This window comes from Crocuta crocuta, unplaced genomic scaffold (assembly GCF_008692635.1).
Source record: "Crocuta crocuta isolate KB4526 unplaced genomic scaffold, BGI_CrCroc_1.0 scaffold67, whole genome shotgun sequence".
Classification (NCBI taxonomy): Eukaryota; Metazoa; Chordata; class Mammalia; order Carnivora; family Hyaenidae; genus Crocuta; species Crocuta crocuta.
In genome coordinates, this window is record NW_027531896.1 from 2283847 (window position 1) to 2305395 (window position 21549).

At 38.0% G+C, this 21549-nt stretch overlaps 1 protein-coding gene across 1 annotated transcript in view; it reads left to right on the plus strand.

The window, feature by feature from the left end:
• The window catches only part of BUB1 (BUB1 mitotic checkpoint serine/threonine kinase), a 46634-nt gene that overhangs the window by 6565 nt on the left and 18520 nt on the right, over positions 1–21549 (plus strand). The window contains exons 4-16 of the mRNA XM_077773485.1: positions 142–338; positions 2141–2184; positions 2646–2746; positions 4790–4846; positions 4939–5119; positions 6368–6519; positions 11889–12148; positions 13972–14030; positions 15326–15454; positions 15550–15660; positions 16413–16512; positions 17529–17610; positions 20351–20525. Coding sequence (XP_077629611.1) covers positions 142–338; positions 2141–2184; positions 2646–2746; positions 4790–4846; positions 4939–5119; positions 6368–6519; positions 11889–12148; positions 13972–14030; positions 15326–15454; positions 15550–15660; positions 16413–16512; positions 17529–17610; positions 20351–20525 — 1648 coding nt within the window. The remainder of the gene's footprint in view (positions 1–141; positions 339–2140; positions 2185–2645; positions 2747–4789; positions 4847–4938; positions 5120–6367; positions 6520–11888; positions 12149–13971; positions 14031–15325; positions 15455–15549; positions 15661–16412; positions 16513–17528; positions 17611–20350; positions 20526–21549) is intronic.

The window sequence follows — 21549 nt, forward strand, 5'->3', positions numbered from 1 at the left end:
CTTATACTCAGTCTCTCTCTCTCAAAAATGAATAAACATTAAAAAAAAAAAAAAACGAACATTGAAGGGAGCCAGGCTCTGAGCCATACCTAGACCAGCAGTTCCTTTGTTCTTACATCTGTTCACTTTGGGTTTTCGTAGGCTGAGTACAACAGTGATCTTCATCAGTTTTTTGAGTTTCTGTACAATCATGGGATCGGGACCATGTCATCGCCTCTGTACATAGCCTGGGCTGAACATCTAGAAGGCCAGGGGGAGCTGCAGCATGCCAGCGCCGTTTTTCGGAGAGGACTTCAAAACCAGGCCGAACCAAGAGAGCAGCTGCAACAACACTATAGGTAGTTTGAGAATAAAACTGCATACTATTCCCTACTTTGAAGTCTAATGTTTGTTCCTAAAACTTTTTACTGCTATCTGTTTGTACAGGGAAATCTTTCTCATTGTGAAAATGTGGGTAGTACACAATAGTTAATAAAGGAAAGGAAATTGCCCAGAAATATTACTGGCAACATTTTGGTGTGTTGCCTTCCAGTATCTTTTCCTATCCCTGTGTGCGTGTCCTTATATTTGTATATTTTAACAGTAAATCGTACTGTTATGTCTATATTGGCCTTGATATTGCCCTTAAGAAATCATAAACTTTTATATTATAAAGCAGTTGTGAAATCTGTCAGAGTTATGTCATAATTTAAGTGTTTTCCAAAGGAACATTGAACATTGAAGGTGTTTGCAACATTTTGATTTTTATAAAGAACAACATAATGAATATCTTAATATCTATTTTTCACTTTTTTTTCCTATGATTAAATATACCTCATTTAGGAAATGTTGAAAATAGCAGAAGAAACCTGGCATTTTAGTTGACATGTTTTTCTCTGCTCATTATAGGATTTACAGGCATGCTTTTCATCTGCAGCTTTGTGTCAAGGTCTTTTTCCTTTATCATAGCATCAGCTCCCAATAGATTTCCTATTTTTATCTCTTTCCTTCTGATAGATTCTCAGAATTGAAACTGTGTAGTCAAAGGGTATGTGAAGAGTTTCTAAGCTTTGTGGTACATATAAACTCAGTCCCTGCTCAGAAGGTTAAACCAGCTGGCCCCTCTCCAATAGCATCTGAGATCACTTATCTCACTGTACCCCTTGCCGGATTTAATATACTCATTGTTTTCAACTTTGCTACAGCGTCCATGTTCTTTTTAAACTTTATAGAGATAATTTTCAAGTTTGCATTAAAAGATATAGTGAACCTCCCATTTACCTATCATGTACTTTTAATAATTATTAACACTTTATCATGTTTTTTCTATGCTGAAGAATTTAAAGCAAATCCAAGACAGCGAAATATTTTATCCCAAATACATAAACATCTCTAGAAAGAGATTTTTTTGTATAGAACCTTAGGCCATTTTCACACCTAATAGATTTTAACTGTAATTCCTTAATATTCTCTAATTTTCAGTTATTCCTCATTATGTAAAACATTGTAACATTTTTTTTTTTGTTATTTTGGATTTTTTTTTTACCACTGGTTTGTTTGAATTAAGAGTCACAAGATTTGGCATTTGGTTGTACATCTCTTACTCTCTTTATACTCTATATTTTTGCTGATATCACCCAAAAATGTCAGGTTTGGAAGTTGTATATTACTCAGCAGGTGATTTGGTGTGCAAAGCTGCCACAAAATGACATATTTTAAAAGTTCTCACAGCATGAACTATAATATATCTGCCATTTGGAGTGGTGGTCTAAGATTTAAACTTCTCTCTTCTTAATATTATATTCATTATGGTCCAGATGTGTAGAATGCCTCAGATAAGGAGTTCAGACACCCCATGTTGTAACATTTGCAGACGATACACAGAGAAAGAGGGTACGTTTATTATATGAGTTTGAGAAATACTGACATAAACTAGACAGAAGGGGGAATTTTTTAATACAGTATATTGGGTTTGAAGAAAATTCCAGAATTTTTTTTAATTTTAAAGCAATTCTAAAATTCAACTTTACATTCTCTCTGGGCCTTTACTAGCTTACAATAAGCTGTCTTGATAGATCTAGATTGATCTAGATGGATAGATTGATTTAGTTTTTGCTGTAAATTTATAATCTATGTTGATGCCTTTACTCCTGTCATTTAGGTTATTTCAGGCACGCCTCGCTGAAACCCATTTGCCAACTCAAGGTAAAGCAGTGCTTTCTGAAAATGTCTAATTGGTAACAGTGTCTCTGATTTGTACTGCCTTTTTTCACTAAGAAAATAATTCATCCAGTATTTATTGATTGTATTGCCTTAGGTGATGGTGAAAACACTCTCCCTGGAGACCAGAGCTCTGTCTTAGCAATTTAAAAGAGCAAATCCAAAAGAAAACTTGAATTCATTATATTTTTAGGATTCTTAATTTAAAAGTTTAATAAAAATTCATTCTGTTTTGGGATTCTTAGGATTTATTTTTTAAAAATAATCAAAATTGGCCAAAATAGAGTCCAGGCTTACTTTAGAGTCCATCTGTTCTGAATTGAATCAAATGTGTTTAATGCAACTTTTAAAGAAATGCATTGAAAGAACTGGGGAATATATTTGTAATAATTTTACTTAATATGGTTTTATCTTTGTTTCTCTTTATTTCATCCTTCCTCACGTAGCTAGAACCTTAGAACCTCTCCATAATGCTCAGATTTTAAATCAAATGATAACATCAAAACCAAATCCAGGAAACAACGCAGCCTGCATTTCTAAGAATCAGGTAATAGTGACATTTGTGGGTTGTGTGGAAACTGGGAATGACATTGAATGGGTATCCGGCTGCCTTTTACATCCACTTTGACGTCTCCTTTGTTTGACCTTGTCCCTGTGTCCCTGTGACTCTAACCTCTCTGTCAGCCACCTGCTGACAGCTCAGAGCCTGCTTGGAATTCTTTCTTCCTCTCTCTGTCCCTCCCCTGCTCACACATGCACTCTCTCTCAAAATAAATAAAAATAAACTTAAAAAAAAAACAAACTCAGGAGTTAGGAACAGTGATACCTATAACCTCAACCAGGGCTCTACTCCACAGAAATTATGTTTCCTGTTTCCTGGCTCACTTGATGTTTTATGTATTTCCTGTGCAGCCCATTTCACTGTCTAAGGCCACATTATAGTGATTTTAAACCCAAACTTGGGACCTAGCTGTCTCTAACCTCTCCCTTGGGAACTGAGAAAAATACTATTTTAATGAGATGACAAAAGCCATTAGATGATATGTGTCAGTTTTCTGCCACCAAACAGTAAATGTGACTGCATCCCTCCCTACCATCACAGTTGTGAAAGGTGGTCTTCCACTTGTGCTTTTCATTCATTGATGAGATTTTTACCCTGTTGAGATCTCTTCTGTTCAAGTCTTTGCTTACCCTAGCCTGTTTCCCAACATTTTTCCTGTTCATACTACAATTTCTCTTTCAGTTTGCTAAAGACTTCCTTTAAGCTAACTCCAACAGAAAGGCCTCTGTTCTTAGTGCACATTACAAGTTTTATTTCTACAACACATTGCTATCTCATTTTATTTATTTATTTTTAATGTTTATTTTTGAGAGACAGAGCATGAGCAGGGGAAGCTCAGAGAGAGAGAGAGGGAGACACAGAATCTGAAGCAGGCTCTAGGCTCTGAGCTGTTAGCACAGAGCCTGATGTGGAGCTTGAACCCACAAACTGAGATCATGACCTGAGCCAAAGTCAGATGCTCAACCTACTGAGCCACTCAGGTGTCCCTCTCATTTTACATTCTACATGTTTGCCAGCCCCATTGCTTCCTATTGCCCCAACTATGTAATTTTTTAATTTTTTTTAGTTCTTTTTTTTTTTTAAGGTTTACTCATTTTTTTTTTATTTTTATTTATTTCTAGGAGAGAGAGAGAGAGACAGCGTGAGCAGGGGAGGGTCAGAGAGAGAGGGAGACACAGACTCCGAAATAGGCTCCAGGCTCTGAGCTGGCAGTCAGCACAGAGCCCGACGCGGGGCTCGAACCCACAAACCGCGAGATCATGACCTAAGCGAAAGTCGGACGCTTAACCAACTAAGCCACCCAGGCGCCCCTAATTTTTTTTTAATTCTTATTTATTTTTGAGAGAGAGACAGAATGTGAGCTGGGGCAGGGGATGGAAGGGTGGGTGGGGAAGGGAGAGAGGGAGACACAATACAAAGCAGGCTCCAGGTTCTGAGCTGTCAACACAGAACTCGATGCAGGGCTTGAACCCATGAACTGTGAGATCATGACCTTAGCTGAAGTTGGACGCTTAGCCAACTGAGCCACCCAGGCGCCCCAACTATGTAAATTTTTAGGAAGAGAGATAAGTCTTATTTATGGTCACATTTCCAGGACCTAGCTCAGGATAGGACACGTATGAGACGTTCAATAAATATTTGTTTAGTGATTCATTGGGAACTCCTGAGAACAGAATAGTACCAGAAGGAAATTTATACGATTTTTTTTATTAATATAGAATTATAGAATATGAATCCCATAACACATGAGCACTGTGGCCCAGCTTCTTGTCTATTGATTGGAGGGAAATAAGTGCCCTTCTCCATTGCCAAGTAGAAATTTTTTAAATCACTTTCCTATTGGACTTTTAGTTACAGAAGTTATAAGTTAATAATAATTATGATTAAATTAATTATAATTTTAAAGAACATATATGTAAATCTAGTTACAGAGCCCCTCTAACACTTTCATATTGTTTTGTGAAATAATTTGGATGCCACTTTCTTTTCAGATAAGTGAAGGCTGATGTTCCCTTTCTGTCTTTTTAGGGTTCAGAAGTTTCTGGGGTAATATCTTCAGCTTGCGATAAAGAGTCGAAAATGCAAGTATAATCAGTGCAATAATCTATTACTTAGTTTCATTCAAGAGCTGTTTTAGTACACTGTTGTAATATTACGTTTTTCCCCTTTATAGGGAGCAAAGGGTGATCATGATTTCCAAATCAGGATACTCTGCACAACCGTCTTTAGCGGCCAAAGCTGATGTTGAGCAGGTCGTTATGTATTGCAAGGAGAAGCTTATTCGGGGAGAATCTGAATTTTCCTTTGAAGAGCTGAGAGCCCAGAAATATAATCAACGGAGAAAGCATGAACAATGGGGTACTTGCAGTCTTGTGATCTGAGATACTCTAGTCACTTAAAATAATAACCTTTGAGTCATTACCTTTTTAAATAGGTAATTGACTATGCTGAAAGAATCTGCAAAATGGTGTCTAGCTCAGCTATCAGAAGCCTGGAAATCTTTGTTAAGTACAAGGGTAGCAGCCACATTTGTCCAGGGACCAAACTAATGTCTTGAGAACAAAGCTCAAGTTGACACAGCACTAACGTAGGTTAAGTAGATAGACCAGTGTTGGCTTTGCTTTTAGTGATATTTTAAGCTTTTAACTATTGTCTGTCTGGATTTGAACTTCTGTATATGGCAATTTTAAACCTGTAGGTCAGTTATTTGTACTCTGAAAGGATTAGGTTAGGAACTGGAATTGAGAAGAGAGTTCCTAAAATCTGCAAGAACAACAAAGAAGACATTCAGAAGGAGCCCTCTGATCAAAGTGCCATGTTATTTATGGCTACTTAGTAGGTCAAGTTTTGTTCCTCACGGGGAAAACCAGGAGTGTTAACACCAAAGTATGTGCTTGTCCTTGCTAGAACAATGTGGACGTTAGAGAGGAAAGTGGAACTTTGTTCCACTCAGGGCTTTTACACCACCGAAGTCATGTGGATGAGAACTGCTCTGTTGGCCTGTTTTGTTTGTTTGTTTGTTTATCATTTCTCATTTGTTCAACAATTGAGAGAAGCAGTTAACACTCATGGAGGTCCCATTGTGTGCCACGCGCAGATACATTTTTCTTTCACGCTCTATGACGTAAAGTCTTAGCCAAAGGATCAGATTTGAATAGGATATGGTTATGTAAACCAGTTATTGCAAGTGAAACTAACTGCAGTACACATGAGGCACTGACCTTTCAGTGCACTTGACTCCTATTTCTTCTCAGAAAGCACCTAGAGATTTAGATTTCTTTTTTACCTGTTCCACTTTCAAATGATATGCAGAATCATGACTTTTATAAAAAGTGATTATTATCATTGTGCTATTATCAAATATTTTTACTGGTCAACATGCAAATTTTTACCTTACGTGCCCTGAACTTAAAAACAACCATACCAAAGGCAGGTAAAAATTATAATTAAAAGGTAAGACACCTTTTGGTGCTAATAACCTAATATACATGGAAAAGACTAGTAAAAAAAATTACTACCTCAAAAATAATCTTTCACTCATTATTTTGTATTCCTCTGATGACTTGAATTTAAACTTGCATGGAAACCATTTTTTCCTTCCTAAAGTAAATGAAGATAGACATTATATGAAAAGAAAAGAAGCAAATGCTTTTGAAGAACAACTATTAAAACAGAAAATGGATGAACTTCATAAGAAGTTGCATCAGGTGGAAGAGACGCCCCAGGAGAACCTACCCGCTTTCCAGGGAAGGTCTGAGGTATGTGCGTGCTCTTCGCCCAATGCTTTCCGTACCCAGTAACGCTGAATTCTGTTTTTACTTCTCCTTTCTGTGCCATATTTTTAGAGTTAACTCTGATGTTAATTTAGGTACCAGCTTTCCAAATTTTTAGAATTGGACACAGAAAGGAATTCAAAATGTAAAATGAGAAAAGGAAGTTACAAAGAGTATATGTTTTTATAAGTGTGTGTGCGTGTGTGTGTGTACCTATGTATGTGTTTATATATGTAGTCTTTTGGATTTTTTATACAGTGACATAATTATATGATAAGAATATGAATTCAATAATTTCATTATTTGTCTAGTTATAGTTTGCTTGTTCTTGTTTCATGTTGGAAGAGTAGAGAGGTGACAAGTATGTTAGAGTCACGTATATTTTCTTAAAATTATTAAGGAATGGGGTTGACTGAGAATAAATTTAAGCTACATAATGGCTGCTTAAGTGATTGCATAGTATAGTCTGCCTGTGATGTAGGATACAATGAAGATAAACACCCTTTTTTTTTTTATTAGATTTTTTTTTCTTTTTAGTTTAGAGCTTTATAGAGGTATACATGACATACAATAAATTACACATATTAAAAGTGTAAAATTTGCTAAGTTTTGACATGTTTATACACCAATAAAACTATCCTCACAATCAAGATAGTGAACATATACATCATGCCAAAAGTTTTCTTACCTCTTCGTTCTTAGAAAGTCATGCTGCGTTTGTTTTGCTTCCTGATGAATTCCAGACCTACATCCTTTCTTCTTTTTTGTTCCTTTTTGTTTTGTTTTGTTTTGTTTTTGTTTTGAGTATAGTTGACACACAATATTACATTAGTTTCAGGTGTGCAACATAGTGATTCACCTTCTCTATGCATTCCACTATATTCACCACACGTGTAGCTACCATCCTTTACCATACAATGCTATTAAAATGCCATTGACTATATTTCCTCTACTGTACCTTTTATTCCTGTGGTTTATTCATTCCATAAGTGAAAGCCTATATCCCACTCCCCTTCACTCATTTTGCCCATCCCCCTACCTCCCTCCCCTTTGGCAACCATAAGTTTGTTCTTTGTATAGTTCTGATTCTGCTTTTTGTTTAGTCATTTGTTTGTTTAGTAATTTGTTTTGGTTTTATAATCCTAAATATGAGTGAAATCATATGGTATTTGCCTTTCTCTGATTTATTTCAGTTAGTACAATGTTTTCTGGGCTCATCCATGTTGCTGCAGGTGACATGATCTCATCCTTTTCCTGGCAGCATAGTATTCCATTGTGTGTATGTGTGGAATATTATATACATATATATACACACACACATATTATATCTTCCTTATCTGTTCATCTATCAAGGGACACTTAGGTTGTATCCATATCTTGGCTGTTATAAATAATGCTGCAGTAAACATAGGGGTGTGTATATTTTTTCAAATTAGTGTTTGTGTTTTCTTTGAATAAATACCCGGTAGTGAGATTACTGGACTACATGATATTTCTATTTTCAATTTTTTGAGGAACCTCCATACTGCTTTCCACAGTGGCTGCACCCATTTACATTCCCACCAGCAGTGCACTCTCCAACACTTGCTGTTTTCTGACTCCTTTTTAAAATTTAATTTAACTTATTTTTTTAAAGTTCATTCATTTATTTGGAGAGAGAGAGAGAGCGGGACAGAGAGAGAGAATCCCAAGCAGGCTCCACACTGGCAGTGGAGAGCCCGACATGGGGCTCGAACTCATGAACCCTGAAATCATGACCTGAGCTGAAACCAAGAGTAAGACACTTAACCAACTGAGCCACCCAGGCACCCCCTCCTGGCTGTCATTTTAGCCAATCTGACAGGTGTTAGGTGATAGCTCAGAGTGGTTTTGATTTGTATTCCCCTGATGATGAGTGGTGCTGAGCATCTTTTCATTTGTCTGTTGGCCATCTGGATATCTTCTTTGGAAAAAATATCTAGTCAGGTCCCATTCCCATTTTTTAATTGGATTGTTTGTTATTGTGGGTTTTTTGGTGTTGAGTGGTGCTCTTTATTTATTTTGGATACTAACCCCTTATTGGATATGTTATTTGCAAGTATCTTCTCCCAGTAGGTTGCCTTTTTGTTTTGTTACAGGCTTTTTTTTTTTTTTTTGCTGTGAAAGATTTTTATTTTAATGTTGTCTCAATAGTTTATTTTTGTTTCCCTTGCCTCAGAAGACATAGTTAGAGAAATATTGCTATGACCAGTGTCAGAAATTACTATCTGTGTTCCGTTCTAGAATTTGTATGGTTTCAGGTCTCACATTTAGGTCTTTATTCCATTTTGAGTCTACTTTGATGGATGGTTATGTAAGAAAGCGGTCCAGCTTTATTCTTTTACATGTGACTGTCTAGTAACACTTTAATGTCTTACATATTTTGAAAATTATAAAAATGCATGACTATACGATTTTATAAAAGCAAGGATGTGTATATATGTGGATGTGCATGTGCGTGTGTAGTTACACATATACAAACGAATGCCATCCTTCATTGCTAACTATGTAGTTTACTATGCATGAACACATAAATATGTATACAATTGAAGTTTCTGTATAAGGCTTTGTGCTTTTTCTACCTAACCCATCTTGCAGATCTTTCCTTGCTATTACCCAGAAATCAAACTCATTTTAATAGCAGCACAGTCTACTGTCATACCTTTTAGGTAGGGCATGTGTCACGTGGAAACTGTTACAAACCATGCTGCAGAGAGCATTCTTGTACAGATGAGATTATTACTCTAGGAAAGATGCAGAAAAATAGAATTGCTGCTGAAGTTTGTGCACCTAAAATACTGTCCATCTGTCCTCCAAAAATTTACCATCTTACACTCACACAATAGTGACTAAAAGTATGTGTTTTTTGTATATGCTTGGCTAACATTAGCTGTCTTAAATATTTTTTAACCATCTGATATGTTTTTTCCTAATCACAGGTAAATTTGGACTTTTAAAAATACATTTCGTTGCTGTTTGTCTTTTTTTCTTAAAATTGACTTTTTAATTTATCTTTTTTCTTAAAATTAATTTTTTTACTTTGACTTTGTTAATTTTTCTATTGGATTGTTGCATATTTTTCTTATTTAGTTGGATTTCCTTTTTTGTACAATTTGTTTTCCCTAGATAATTCCAAGAAATTATTAAAATAATTGTTTCATTATTCTCCTGTGCTATATTTTTGTGGTACTTATCACTTATTTCTCTCTAAACTCTTGGGAGAAACTAGAAATATGCTTTCATTAATTTCAAGCGCATCAGGTACGCTCTTATTTTCACTTCTCTTGGTCACATGCCTCCCAGAACCATCTGCCTGCCTCCTCCACACTGGCCTCCCCGACTCTTCTTGGTGGTGTGTCCCTGCTTATTTTCTAGTTCTTACAGCATCATTTCCTTTTAACAGCCCCATTTTGGTGGCACACAGTCTCAAGGAGCTTTTTTTTTAAAAAGCACATATGAGTGATTAATTTTTTGAGACTTCTTGCACGTCTTAAAAACATCTTTCTTGTACCCTCACACACAGGTGATCATTTGGCTGGGCGCTATGTTCTTGAAGGGGAATCATGTTCCTTTAGGATTGTTTTAGTGTTCATGCTCTCAGCTCCACTTTCACTTCCATTATGAGATGTATCTAAATGTCTGAATGTTTCTCCTGATCAGCCTCTTCCAACTGTTATTTTAGATATTAGAATTACTCTACCAACCTTTTGTTGAGGTTCTGGAGGGAGTAGATGATAAAGCACATGTTTAAGCCTCTGTCTTTAACTGGAAGCCTTCTTTATGGAGCTTGCTTTTGTGCTGGGATTTTGTGCTGGCATTGGGATAGCATAAGGAAATATTTCCCAAATGGACTGTCACTTGCCCCTAAATCATTTATTGAGCTACTCAGCCTTTCCCCTTTGATTTAAAATATCATTATTGCATACATTTTTAATATACAAGATCTGTTTCTAAAATGTACCTTTGTTTTGGTTAGTAGGTTTCTTCTTGATCATTCCATATTGTATATTTACCATAGCTTTGTTGTAAGTTTTGATATCTGATATAGAAAGTCTGATTATTCCTTTTCAAAACCTGTCTTCAGAATTGAATATTATTAATTTTGATCTTTTTTTAGTTTGCTAGAGGAGAAAATGGTATAGGTCATTTTTGATTGCTTTTTTTTGATGACTAGTGAAAATGAACTTTTTATATTTTATCCATTTGTTTGTGAACTAACTACTCTTGCTATAGATGTTGGTGCTTTTTTTTTTTAACAATTTGTGAGAATACTTTTATATGGTGAGGAATTCTACTGTCTTTTAACTTTTTAACATGAGAGTGTGTAGTGACAGTCTAAGTGCACGAGTCGAAAAACAAAGGTTTCAAGTCGAGAGCTCGTCAGCCTTCCCAATGTGAGCCATGTTTTTGTGGCAGCTATTATTGCAAGTTAGATTCACATTTTATCCTCGTTAGAGAGAAGATGGCTACCAAGTGTATTTTTTTTTAAATGGTTTATTGTCAAGTTGGTTTCCATATAATACCCAGTGCTCATCCCCACAAGTGCCCTCCCCCATGCCCATCACCCCCCTTTCCTCCCCACCCCCCATCAGCCCTCAGTTTGTTCTCAGCATTCAAGAGTCTCTCATGGTTTTCCTCCCTCCCTCTCCCTCACTATTTCCCCCCTTCTTCTCCCCCATGGTCCTCCGTTAAGTTTCTCCTAATCTTCCTGTAAGTGGAAGCATATGGTATTTGTCCTTCTCTGCCTGACTTATTTCGCTCAGCATAACACCCTCAAGGTCCATCCATGTTGCTACACATGGCCAGATTTCATTCTTTCTCATTGCCATGTAGTATTCCATTATATAGATAAACCACATCTTCTTGATCCATTCGTCAGTTGATGGACACTTAGGCTCTTTCCATGTTTTGGCTATTGTTGAGAGTGCTGCTATGAACATTGGGGTACTTGTGCCCCTATGTATCAGCACTCCTGTATCCCTACCAAGCGTATTTTAATGAAAGGAATACCATTAATGAAAGGGCATTGATTTGTTAGTCCTTTCTCAAAATTAAGAAAAATAAGACAGTTCTTAAATACTGATAAAACTGCAGGGACTCGTTATTTCAGTGATTAGAAATAGGAGCTGCCAATTTATCTGTGGTCAAGAAGGTACAAAAGCATCCGTCATGTACAGTGGTCCTTGTTGTTGTTGGCTGTACCTGAAGGGGTGTGGGGATGCCACGAGGGGAGGGGACTCCAGAAGACAGATGCCATTCTTTGGAAAGCTGTAGTAACTCATGAGTAGTACTAGGACTTCATGGCTTTGTTTTTGTTTGTTTGCTTAACATGAAAGGTTAACCCAGCATGTATGGGGCCAAGTGCAGGCTCCTGGCAGGAACCGAGAGCTCCGAGTCTTCCAGCCGTTAATCAGCAGACCTCAAAGAACATTGGGGAGAGACCCAAAGAGCCAACACCTGTTGCTCCTCCTGTGGCAGATGCTGTCACTGCCACTTTGGTGTGCCCGGCCGTCAGCCAGAGCATAGCTCTTCCTGTTCCTTTGACGGACCAGCCAGCGACAGACTCCATGTTCACAGCAGCCAGAAAAGATGACGGGTAAGGCAGAGGTAGTCCTAGAGGCGATGGTGATAAAGAGTGGCATTTGTCAGCTTCTCTACATGTCCTGCAGTTTCAAGAAGAGTATGTAAAAGATCAATGATTCCTGTTTTTAAAATAATTTTTAGATGGGCATATTGTTGAAAAAGTTATCAAAATCGTCCCAAATCTTTGAGATTTATTACTCTATTTTTCTTTTTGAGTATTTATTTCATTTTGTACTTCTCTCTTCAATTAAAAATATTCAGTACGCTGAAACTCACCATTTTTGGTGTTTTTTTTTTTTTTTTGGTAACTGAAGAATATGCAGCTATTAAACTGTAATTAAAGTGAAATTACCTTTCTTACTGGCCTTGAATACATGTAGTGACTTTTACTGTCCAGACATGTGTTCTGCACTTGGGTTCTCCTAATCCTTCTGTCTTCCCACCAAGAGTAATTTAGGATTCATATCCATTACACAATATGCCAAAATCTATCTGTACACTGCTTTGGAGGTTTTTTCCTCCAGTTTTGAGGGATTTTCCTAGATTTCAGAAATTATAATTTATAAACAATAATTTGCTTTGTTTAAATTTTTATCTCCCATGACTTCGGCACGCTGTTTCTCTCTTTTTACATATAACAATTTTATTGATCTGTTAGAAAAAATGAGAGCAACAGTGTAACTCATACCCTTCCGTTAGGCTAAACTGTTAGCACAGATTATGGTTCATAAGGACGGGTTCTTCTCAATATCTGAGGTTAATTTTATCCATGATTTCTCCTGGAATTAATATTTAAAATGCTTTTTAATTCACATGAGATTAATAATCCAGACCTGTGTCCTGTGTCATACCGTGTATGTAGAAAAAGAACTGTTGTGTTGTTGGGGGCTCTGACCTCTTTAGTTCTTCATTGTTAACTTAGCTATAAAATGATAAAAACAGGAGAGCAGTGACAGACCCAAAGAGATGTTGCATGTCCCTCTGCCCCAGCAGAGACAGAGTCGGTGAGGCTGGAGGAGCCAGTCAAGCTGTCCCTATAAAATTGTGAAACTAACCTAATGAACATTTAGCTCTTAGTCAGACACTTGAGCTTGACCCTGACCCCGACCCAGGCAAAGGTTTGAATGGACCCCATTGGTACTCTCACTAGCCAGGACAACTTACTGTGGCAGAGAAAAGAGGCCTTTGTCTGGAATCATATGTAAAAACTCATGTTTTTAAGATAGTTTAGTGAGGATTTGTGAAACTAAGTGTGTTGTACTTTTTCCTTACACCCTAACATGGTCCCTGCTAAGGGAATTCTAGCAATGTTGAATAGACAAATGAGGTCCACTGTGGTGACTGTACTTAAAGTGAGATATATATGTCTTGTGTGCCATCTTTTTTATTTCTTGAGAGCTCTTAAAGTCGGAAGAAACGTGCTGTGTGGCTACTGGCTCATCATCACAGTTAAAGCATTGCAGTGCTTCCCATAGCATGGCTGTGGCTAGCTGCATTGGTCACCAACGCCTGGACCTGGGTGTGAGCCCTTTAACCTGTGTAATAAATGGGGTCACTTGAATTAGAGGCAACTTTCCGGCCCTATCACGTATAGGAATGATTATCATGGCGTTAGAATACAGGCCCATTGTGTCAAGCCAACATGTAGTACCTGACCTTTATCTATAAGAATTTTTTTCTTCAAAAGGAAATGCAAGAAGAAATAAAACAGTTTATGTATTTGCAGTATAGACGTAAACACTTCTGTCCATATTTTACGAACAGGCTTATAATTGCTGACATTTTTTTATCATTCATTTTTGGGAGTCCGTTTGTCTCAAGGGTTTTCTCTTTCAGATGTGTGACTAAAAGTACTCATGAATTCAAACCACTGAGTGGAGCAGAGATAAAAGAAGGTAATGTTTAATTGTATTAAATTGGTTTCTGACCTCTACCCAGACTTCTCCAGGTCACTAGAGGTCTGTTGGGTGGCTGTGGCTTGTGAAGACTTCAAACCTTACTGAACTGGGATGTTCAGTTTCCAATTCTTAGAATTTAGAGGCAAGAGAAGCCCACGACCATCTCAAGTAAAGGTAGAAATCTACTTCTTAGTCATATCTTATTAGGTAGAATCCTTTGGAAACTTGATTTTATGAAACCTTTTTTATTAAATTTCTTGGCAGATTTATCTAAAACAAGAGTCACCTTCAGTATATTGTGAGGTAGGGAAGGAAAATAAAAGTTTAATTCGGAGTGTTTACTTCTGTTTGGTACTACTTTGTTAGGCATTTGCATAAAATGTAAGTTTTGTGAACAGAACAAGATACACCAATTGTGCATTCACTTGCCCTCTGTGACTAGTATTCCCTGGAGGGACGGTTCAGTGGGGAGCAAAGCTACTTGAAACAGCTAGCAACACCTGCATTGCACCAAGACTTCCTGAGCACCTGCCAGATGCCAGGCACTGTTCCAGATAGTTAGGGGTGGGGTTATGAATAGAAAGGACAAAACCCCCCGCCTGCGCAGAAGGGGAAAGTGAGCATTAGGAGGAAGGGACTGAAACGTCAGAGGTGACCAGGAAAGATGCTCACAAAGAGAGTGATATTTTGGGTAAAATCCCAAAGGAGGGAGCTGCCCATGCAGCTGGCTTGGAAAGCCTGTTTCAGGCAGAGAGAACAGTGAGTGCGGAGCCCTGAGATGAGAAATATCCCTGATGGTTTCTATGCACAGTGAGGAGGCTGAGGTGGCTGGAGTGAGTCAGAGGAGAAGGAGGAAGATGAGGTCTGAGTGAACAGGGCCCAGGTTTTGCAGGGCCTTGTATGCCATGGTCTGGGCTCCAGCTGAGTAAGACAGAAAGCCAGTTTTAAGATTCACTGTGTGACAATTGACATGTATTTCTTAGGATACAGTGGAGCGAAGGGTGCTATTTATGATAAGGCTCCTAATTTGATGTGATCTTAGACCAAGCCACTTCACCTCCTAGAACTTTCATTTCTTTTTCTATAAAAGGATAATTCTTGCCTTACCTACCTCATGGGACTATTATAAAAATAAAAATGAAAGATATGCAAGCACTATAATAATAGACGTCCTTAGCGGTAATTATCAGCAATAATAAAATGTTTTCATTGTAATGTTTCTTAAATTTGGTACTTTCTAAATTATTCTGATTTCTCTGCTGGTAATGCATTTTGTCCCATTTCCTTCATAGGGTCTGAAACACATAAGGTTATTAACACAAGTTCTTTTCACACAACTCCAAACACCTCACTGGGAACGGTTCAGGCAACCCCTTCCAAGGCGCAGCCCTCACCCACCGTGCACACAAAAGAAGCACTAGGTAAAGCCTTTTGTTTGAACATGTGGCATCTGGCAACAAATTAGTGAAAACTCTTTTTCAATCATGTTTACAGTTGCTCTTTTTATTCTTCTAAGGTTTCATCATGAATATGTTTCAGGCTCCTACACTTCCTGATATTTCTGATGACAAAGATGAATGGCCACCTCTAGATCAAAATGAAGATGCTTTTGAGGCCCAGTTTCAAAGTAATAATTTGTTAAACTCTACTAAGTGCAGGCATTGTGGGTGGTTGCCACAGGAAATATCAAGGAATGTACAAGAAATTACCCTTCCCTTGATTAGCTTATCCCATAAGGGCAGGAAATGCATGAAATAAAAAAATGTGATAGTGTTTGAAAAAGTACTAAATATATGTCATAGGTTTGTTTTATTTCTTAAAAAATAATAGAAGGACAAAATCCTGGTGAGTAAGGAATGGCCAGGAAAAGCTGAGTACTTGAAGTATGACTTGAGCCTTGCCTGACTCAAGGAATGAATGGCCTGGGTGGAGTGCTGGAGCCCACATTTGTTGTCCCAGGTTTAATGCTGGAAGCCAGACCAAGATCATCATGAAGATAAATAGGATCATTAGTCTCGGGAGGCATTAGAATTTAAAGTTAAGTCAATTATCTCTTACAGGAAATGGAAAGAAAAACCACAGAGAGCTTTTCTCAACGAGTCAGGTGACCAGAGCAATGTTTTAGGAGAATGATGAAGACCGTGCCTTGCATGTAGCAGGAACTCAAGGCCTACAGGCTTGAGTGTTAAACCCTGTGACCACGGTTAAGTCACTTCATCTCACTACAAAGTGACTTATCTTGTTACCTAGTATTCGAAAACTGTGTCAGTTCTTTTCTGTAAGCTGTTAGTCCATTTTATTTGTGGGTGAAGTTTAGCATCAAGTATAAATGTTTTTTCCTAATACAATAATAAGATACTACTTTTTACTCCAATGCAGAAAATGCAAGTTCTTCGGGGGCCTGGGGAGTCAATAAGATCATCTCTTCTTTGTCATCTGCTTTTCCCGTGTTCGAGGATGGAAACAAAGAAAATTATGGGTAAAGAAACATTTAATTATTCCTTTTTCTTGTGTTCACGTGAGGAAACAACCAGCCAGTTTTTCACCGGGGTTGGAAGAGATGCGGTGGACTGGGGAGATCGGTGTTGTCACAGTGACAGGTGCTGGCAGAGGTTCCTCTGGGAAGCGGGCTAGTGAGAAAACGTGGCTCGCTGATCAAATGGTCTGGGTACCCATGCCAGCTCTGCCAATGGCGAGCATTTTAACCACATGACCGGAAGATTCTTGCTAAAGTTCTCCAGATCTGCACTGTACACAAGAGTTACAAGAAAACAGACCTCCCACAGCAAAAACATGTGTTGACAGGAAAAGAGTATGGTTACAGATTATCAGAGAACTGAAGGATTCTATAGATTTGAAATTGTATTAGGTGTGAATGATTTTACCAGCACAGATATCCATACATGCTCTGTTTATATTTGCAGGATTGATAAAGCAGAAAAGGAGGTGGCTTAAATTGGGTCATGCTACAAAGAGATGTTTTAAGTTGAAAGATCATCAGGGAGCTATGTGTAGGAGTAGAAGCTGGTAGCTCCAGGAATTTTCAGCTTAAATCATGGAAAGAGGGATGTCAATGTGAATTAAGTTTATCATGGTGTTGAAAAGATTCATATTGAGGCAGAAAGGAAACAGTCTGACCAACTCAGAGGGAAGTTCCATAGCTAGACCTAGTGTTAGAAATAAGAAATAAAATGTATGCCATCCATGACATTCTATTGGCCATAGCTCGACCTCTCTTTTTGTTCTATTTATAATTCAGTGTAGTAGTGGTTTTATATTTTCCACCTCTCTTAAGTCACCGTAGATCTATTTTTATATGCACAGTCAAGTTAATTCAGTTTGCACTCAGTTTTCCTACAACTACTGTAAAAGTAAGGATTGTGTATATAAATATTAACTAATCAAATAGGATAAGTAGAAAATGTTTAACAGCTTACGTGGTAGTATCTCCTATAGCATATTTTACAATTTATAATTTTATAAATCTTCCCTTAGCTTACCACAGCCTAAAAATAAACCCACAGGAGCCAGGACCTTTGGAGAACGCTCTATGAGCAGATTTCCTTCAAAACCAAATGTAAGTAAATCACTACCTCATCCATGAAATTAGTCTTACAACTCTTTGCCCTTCATTTTACCAAATTATTATGTCAATCAGATGAGATAGTATATACAAAAACCATCCTGAAAAATAGAGTGTTATATGAAGAGTGGGTTGGAAGGTTATTCTACAATTATTGAAGTATCTGCTATGTATCATGCACTGTGATAGATATAGAAACGGAAAAGTGATATGCTCCTTGCCCTCAAAGAGCCTTTCCTTTGGCAGGAGGAACCAGTAGGAGATAGATTTTTTCCCTAGACCCAAGAAGTAGGGCCTCCAGTGGAATATTAGAAAACTCAAGCGCGAATTAAACTGGAGGGTCCGTCATCAGTGTAACTCAGCAGACAAGCACCAGCATCCTTCTGTCAGAGCAGCGATTGTGCCCAGCCCATACGCCGCTTCTGCGCTCGCTCTGCCTGTGTCATGTGGGTGCTGTGCTTTTCTCCATTCACCCCAGCCCAGCCCTCTGGCTGTGATGTGTCTGAGCATAGTGCTGAAAAGCCGTGCTAAACCCTGGTTCACAGTTCTAATTCCACAGTGAACTCTTTTTTTTTTTTTTTTTTTTAAGAGAGAGAGAATCCCAAGCAGGCTCCATGCTCTCAGCACAGGCCCAACATGGGGCTTGATTTCACAAACCCATAAGATCATGAGCTGAGCCAAAATCAAGAGTTGGATGCTTAACCGACTAAGCCACCCAGGTGCCTCCACTGTTTTCTCCTGAACAAATTATCAGTCCGTTCACTAATCCTTCTGATGAACTCTTTCACCTTCTAAAAAACTTCCAAATAATGGACTGGATTTCAAATATAGTGGTATCAATTCATAGATGCATTTCACTGTACTATTCAGCCCACATGTGTTTTGGCCAAAAAAAATCCATGATGAATTTTTTGTATCCTGTCCCTAACCACAAGCCAATTGTCTTATCCTGTGTCCACCTGAAGAAACAGCCAGCCAGTGCTTTCTCCAGCGTTGGGAGAGAGAGGGTGGCTATGTAAAATCTGTGCACTACATAGTAAAACCATGGGTGGCCTTTTATTGGCAAGTAAAGGGCTTTGCCAAGTGTAATTCTGACTCTGCAGCTTCTCTTTGTGTACAGACTCTAAAACTTGACCATTGCATTTTTGGACAAATAGCTAATTCTGGGGCTGAAGGAAGAAAATACAAGATGAGCCTGGAGCATCTTGTAGTGCCAAAAAAGTAAGGAAGCGCTTTAAAAAAAACTGACAGCATAACAAAAGAACTCAGGAGCCAACCTGAATAAGCCAATGGCCAAACCTGGCACAATTTGAACAAGAAAATAAGTAGAATATGGTAACATTGGATTATAACCCAAGAAATAAAATAAATATCAACATTGATATAAATAAATGGGAGAGAAGATAAAACTTCATTAAATTAATGAGTAAAAAATTAGAAGTAATAAATGTAGAAGGAATGAGTGATAATAGAAAGTAGCCATTAGAACACCACAGTAATCATTGTTCCAGGCTGGATCCACAAATGAATACTAAAATTAGTGAGTGAAACTTTCAGAAGAAACAAGATATTTGTACAGCCTTGCAGTATCTCACCCACATTATCAATGTGGTTGTTTTGACATCTGTCCACAAATTCTTTGATATCCCTCCCTCCAGGAGGTGGATCTTCATTTACCTTTTTTTTTTTTTTAAGTTTATTTATTTATTTTTAGAGAGAGAGCTTGTGTGCGTGTAGAAGAGACAGAGAGAGAGAATCCCATGCAGGCTCTGCACTGTCAGTGTAGAGCCCAACGTAGGGCTTCATCTCAGGAACCATGAGATCATGACCTGAGCCACAATCAAGAGTCAGATGTTTGACTGACTGAGCCACCCAGGCACCCCATCTCGTTTAAAGTGTAGGCTGACTATGATTTACTATGAACAAGTAAGGGTCGGGAAAGGGGAAAATAGTTTCTTGCAGAGCAGAAACCTGGTGGACACCACCTTCACCAGGTGATTGGTTAACCTCACCAGTAATAAGTTGTGTTGATATCATATATCCCCTAATATGATATAATAGAAAAGGGTACTTTAACCCTGATACTCTTCCCCGAAATCAATATAACCCCAGTCTAAACATGTGAAAAGGCCAAATTTAAACCCAAATGGGAGGGACATTGTACACAGCTCCTGCCCAGTATTCAAGTGTCCGTGTAAGAAAGACTGAAACAGGCTAATACACTGGCACAGATAAGAGGAGACATGACAACTATATATGTCACATGTGTCCTGGACTGGACCCTGGAACAGAGAGGGGACATTACTGGAAAAAATGATGAAATCCAAATAACATCTATAGTAGTAGAGTAGTTTTTACAAATGTACCAGGATTCTATAAGATGTCAGCATCAGAGGAAGTTTGATGAAGTGCACATGGGATTTCTGTACTGTCTTTGTAACCCTTATATAAATCCAGACTTTTCAAAATAATAATAAAAAAAAAAGGTAAAAATTAGAAAATAAAATGTGACCCTTCAATGCAGTGTGACTCCACTGGGGGGTGTCAAAAATGAGGTGTCCCACTTCGGGGAGAACAGAACTACGATGTCCTTGACTTTGTGTTAGCCAGGGGCGACATGTATTTCCTCTTTAATTCCTCATTTTTGGAATTTTAAAAAGTATGAATGTGTTACATTTTGTGGACAAAAGAGGGAGATTGCTGCTTTTTTTTCTCAGTTCATCTTTTGTTGCAGGAAGTACCTCATGCTGAAGAGTTCTCAGATGATTCAACCGTATGGGGCATCCGCTGCAACAAAACCCTGGCGCCCAGCCCTAAGAGCCCGGGAGCCTTTACCTCTGCTGCGCAGCTTGCGTCCACTCCTTTCCATAGGCCACCAGGGGATTCGGTGCACGCTCTGGAAGATAAAGGTGTGTGTCGCACTACTTCAACGTCTTGTCTTCGGCCAGCTTCAGTTCTTGCACAACTAGTTTTCTTCTTGGAAATTCTAAATGGAAGTTTAAAAATCATAAAGAGGAAGCTTCAAATCCAGTTACTGTATTATTCCCTATGTGAGTTTTCCTTTTGGCGTATTGTTTCCTTAAAGTCTGTGCATTTTAGAAATTTAATAACTTAGGTTATAGGTAGTACAGGAGAAATACCTATAGAAGCATTTAAACGTAGATATGCAAAGTCCAACCCATTTGTGCAGGATTTAGGTTTATGTTATGTTTACTGCAAACAAAATGGCCACTGCAGACAGGTCTATTTTAAGGGTAGCAAATAGCAAATTTTAGTCCTTGGTAAGTGTCTACAGATTTTACGTTAGAGTTGTAGCCAAGTGCTACACTCAGGAAAATGAAAATTTTTTGTTAATGACTGACCTCATGAGAGTAATAATAAAATTCACAGTTCTTATTTCCCCTAAACATAACACTCCTCCTGTATCAAAGATTTTCATCTGAATTGAACCTTCATATAAGACATTTGCATTAAGCACAAATAATTCATTATTACCAACCTATTAAAATTAAATACCAACCTATAAAATATATACAATAAGGTCTAGGACCACTTTACCATTTTTGATGACTACTAATTTACTATGCTCATCTACTAGCCAAACTCCAACTAATGCTGACACTTTTTAAAAAAATTTTTTTAAATGTTTGTTTATTTTTGAGAGAGAGAATGTGAGTGGGAGAGGGGCAGAGAGAGAGGGAGACAGTATCCAAAGCAGGCTCCAGGCTCTGAGCTGTCAGCACAGAGCCCAATGCAGGGCTCGAACCCACGAGCTGTGAGATCATGACCTGATCTGAAATCGGACGCTCAACCAACTGAGCCACCCAGGTGCCCCACTGCTGTCACTTTCATTAAAAATGGTAATTATTCCCCAAACCAATAATGGAAGAAGTTTCAAAGGATTTCATTCCCCTTCGTGGAAGTATATTTCAC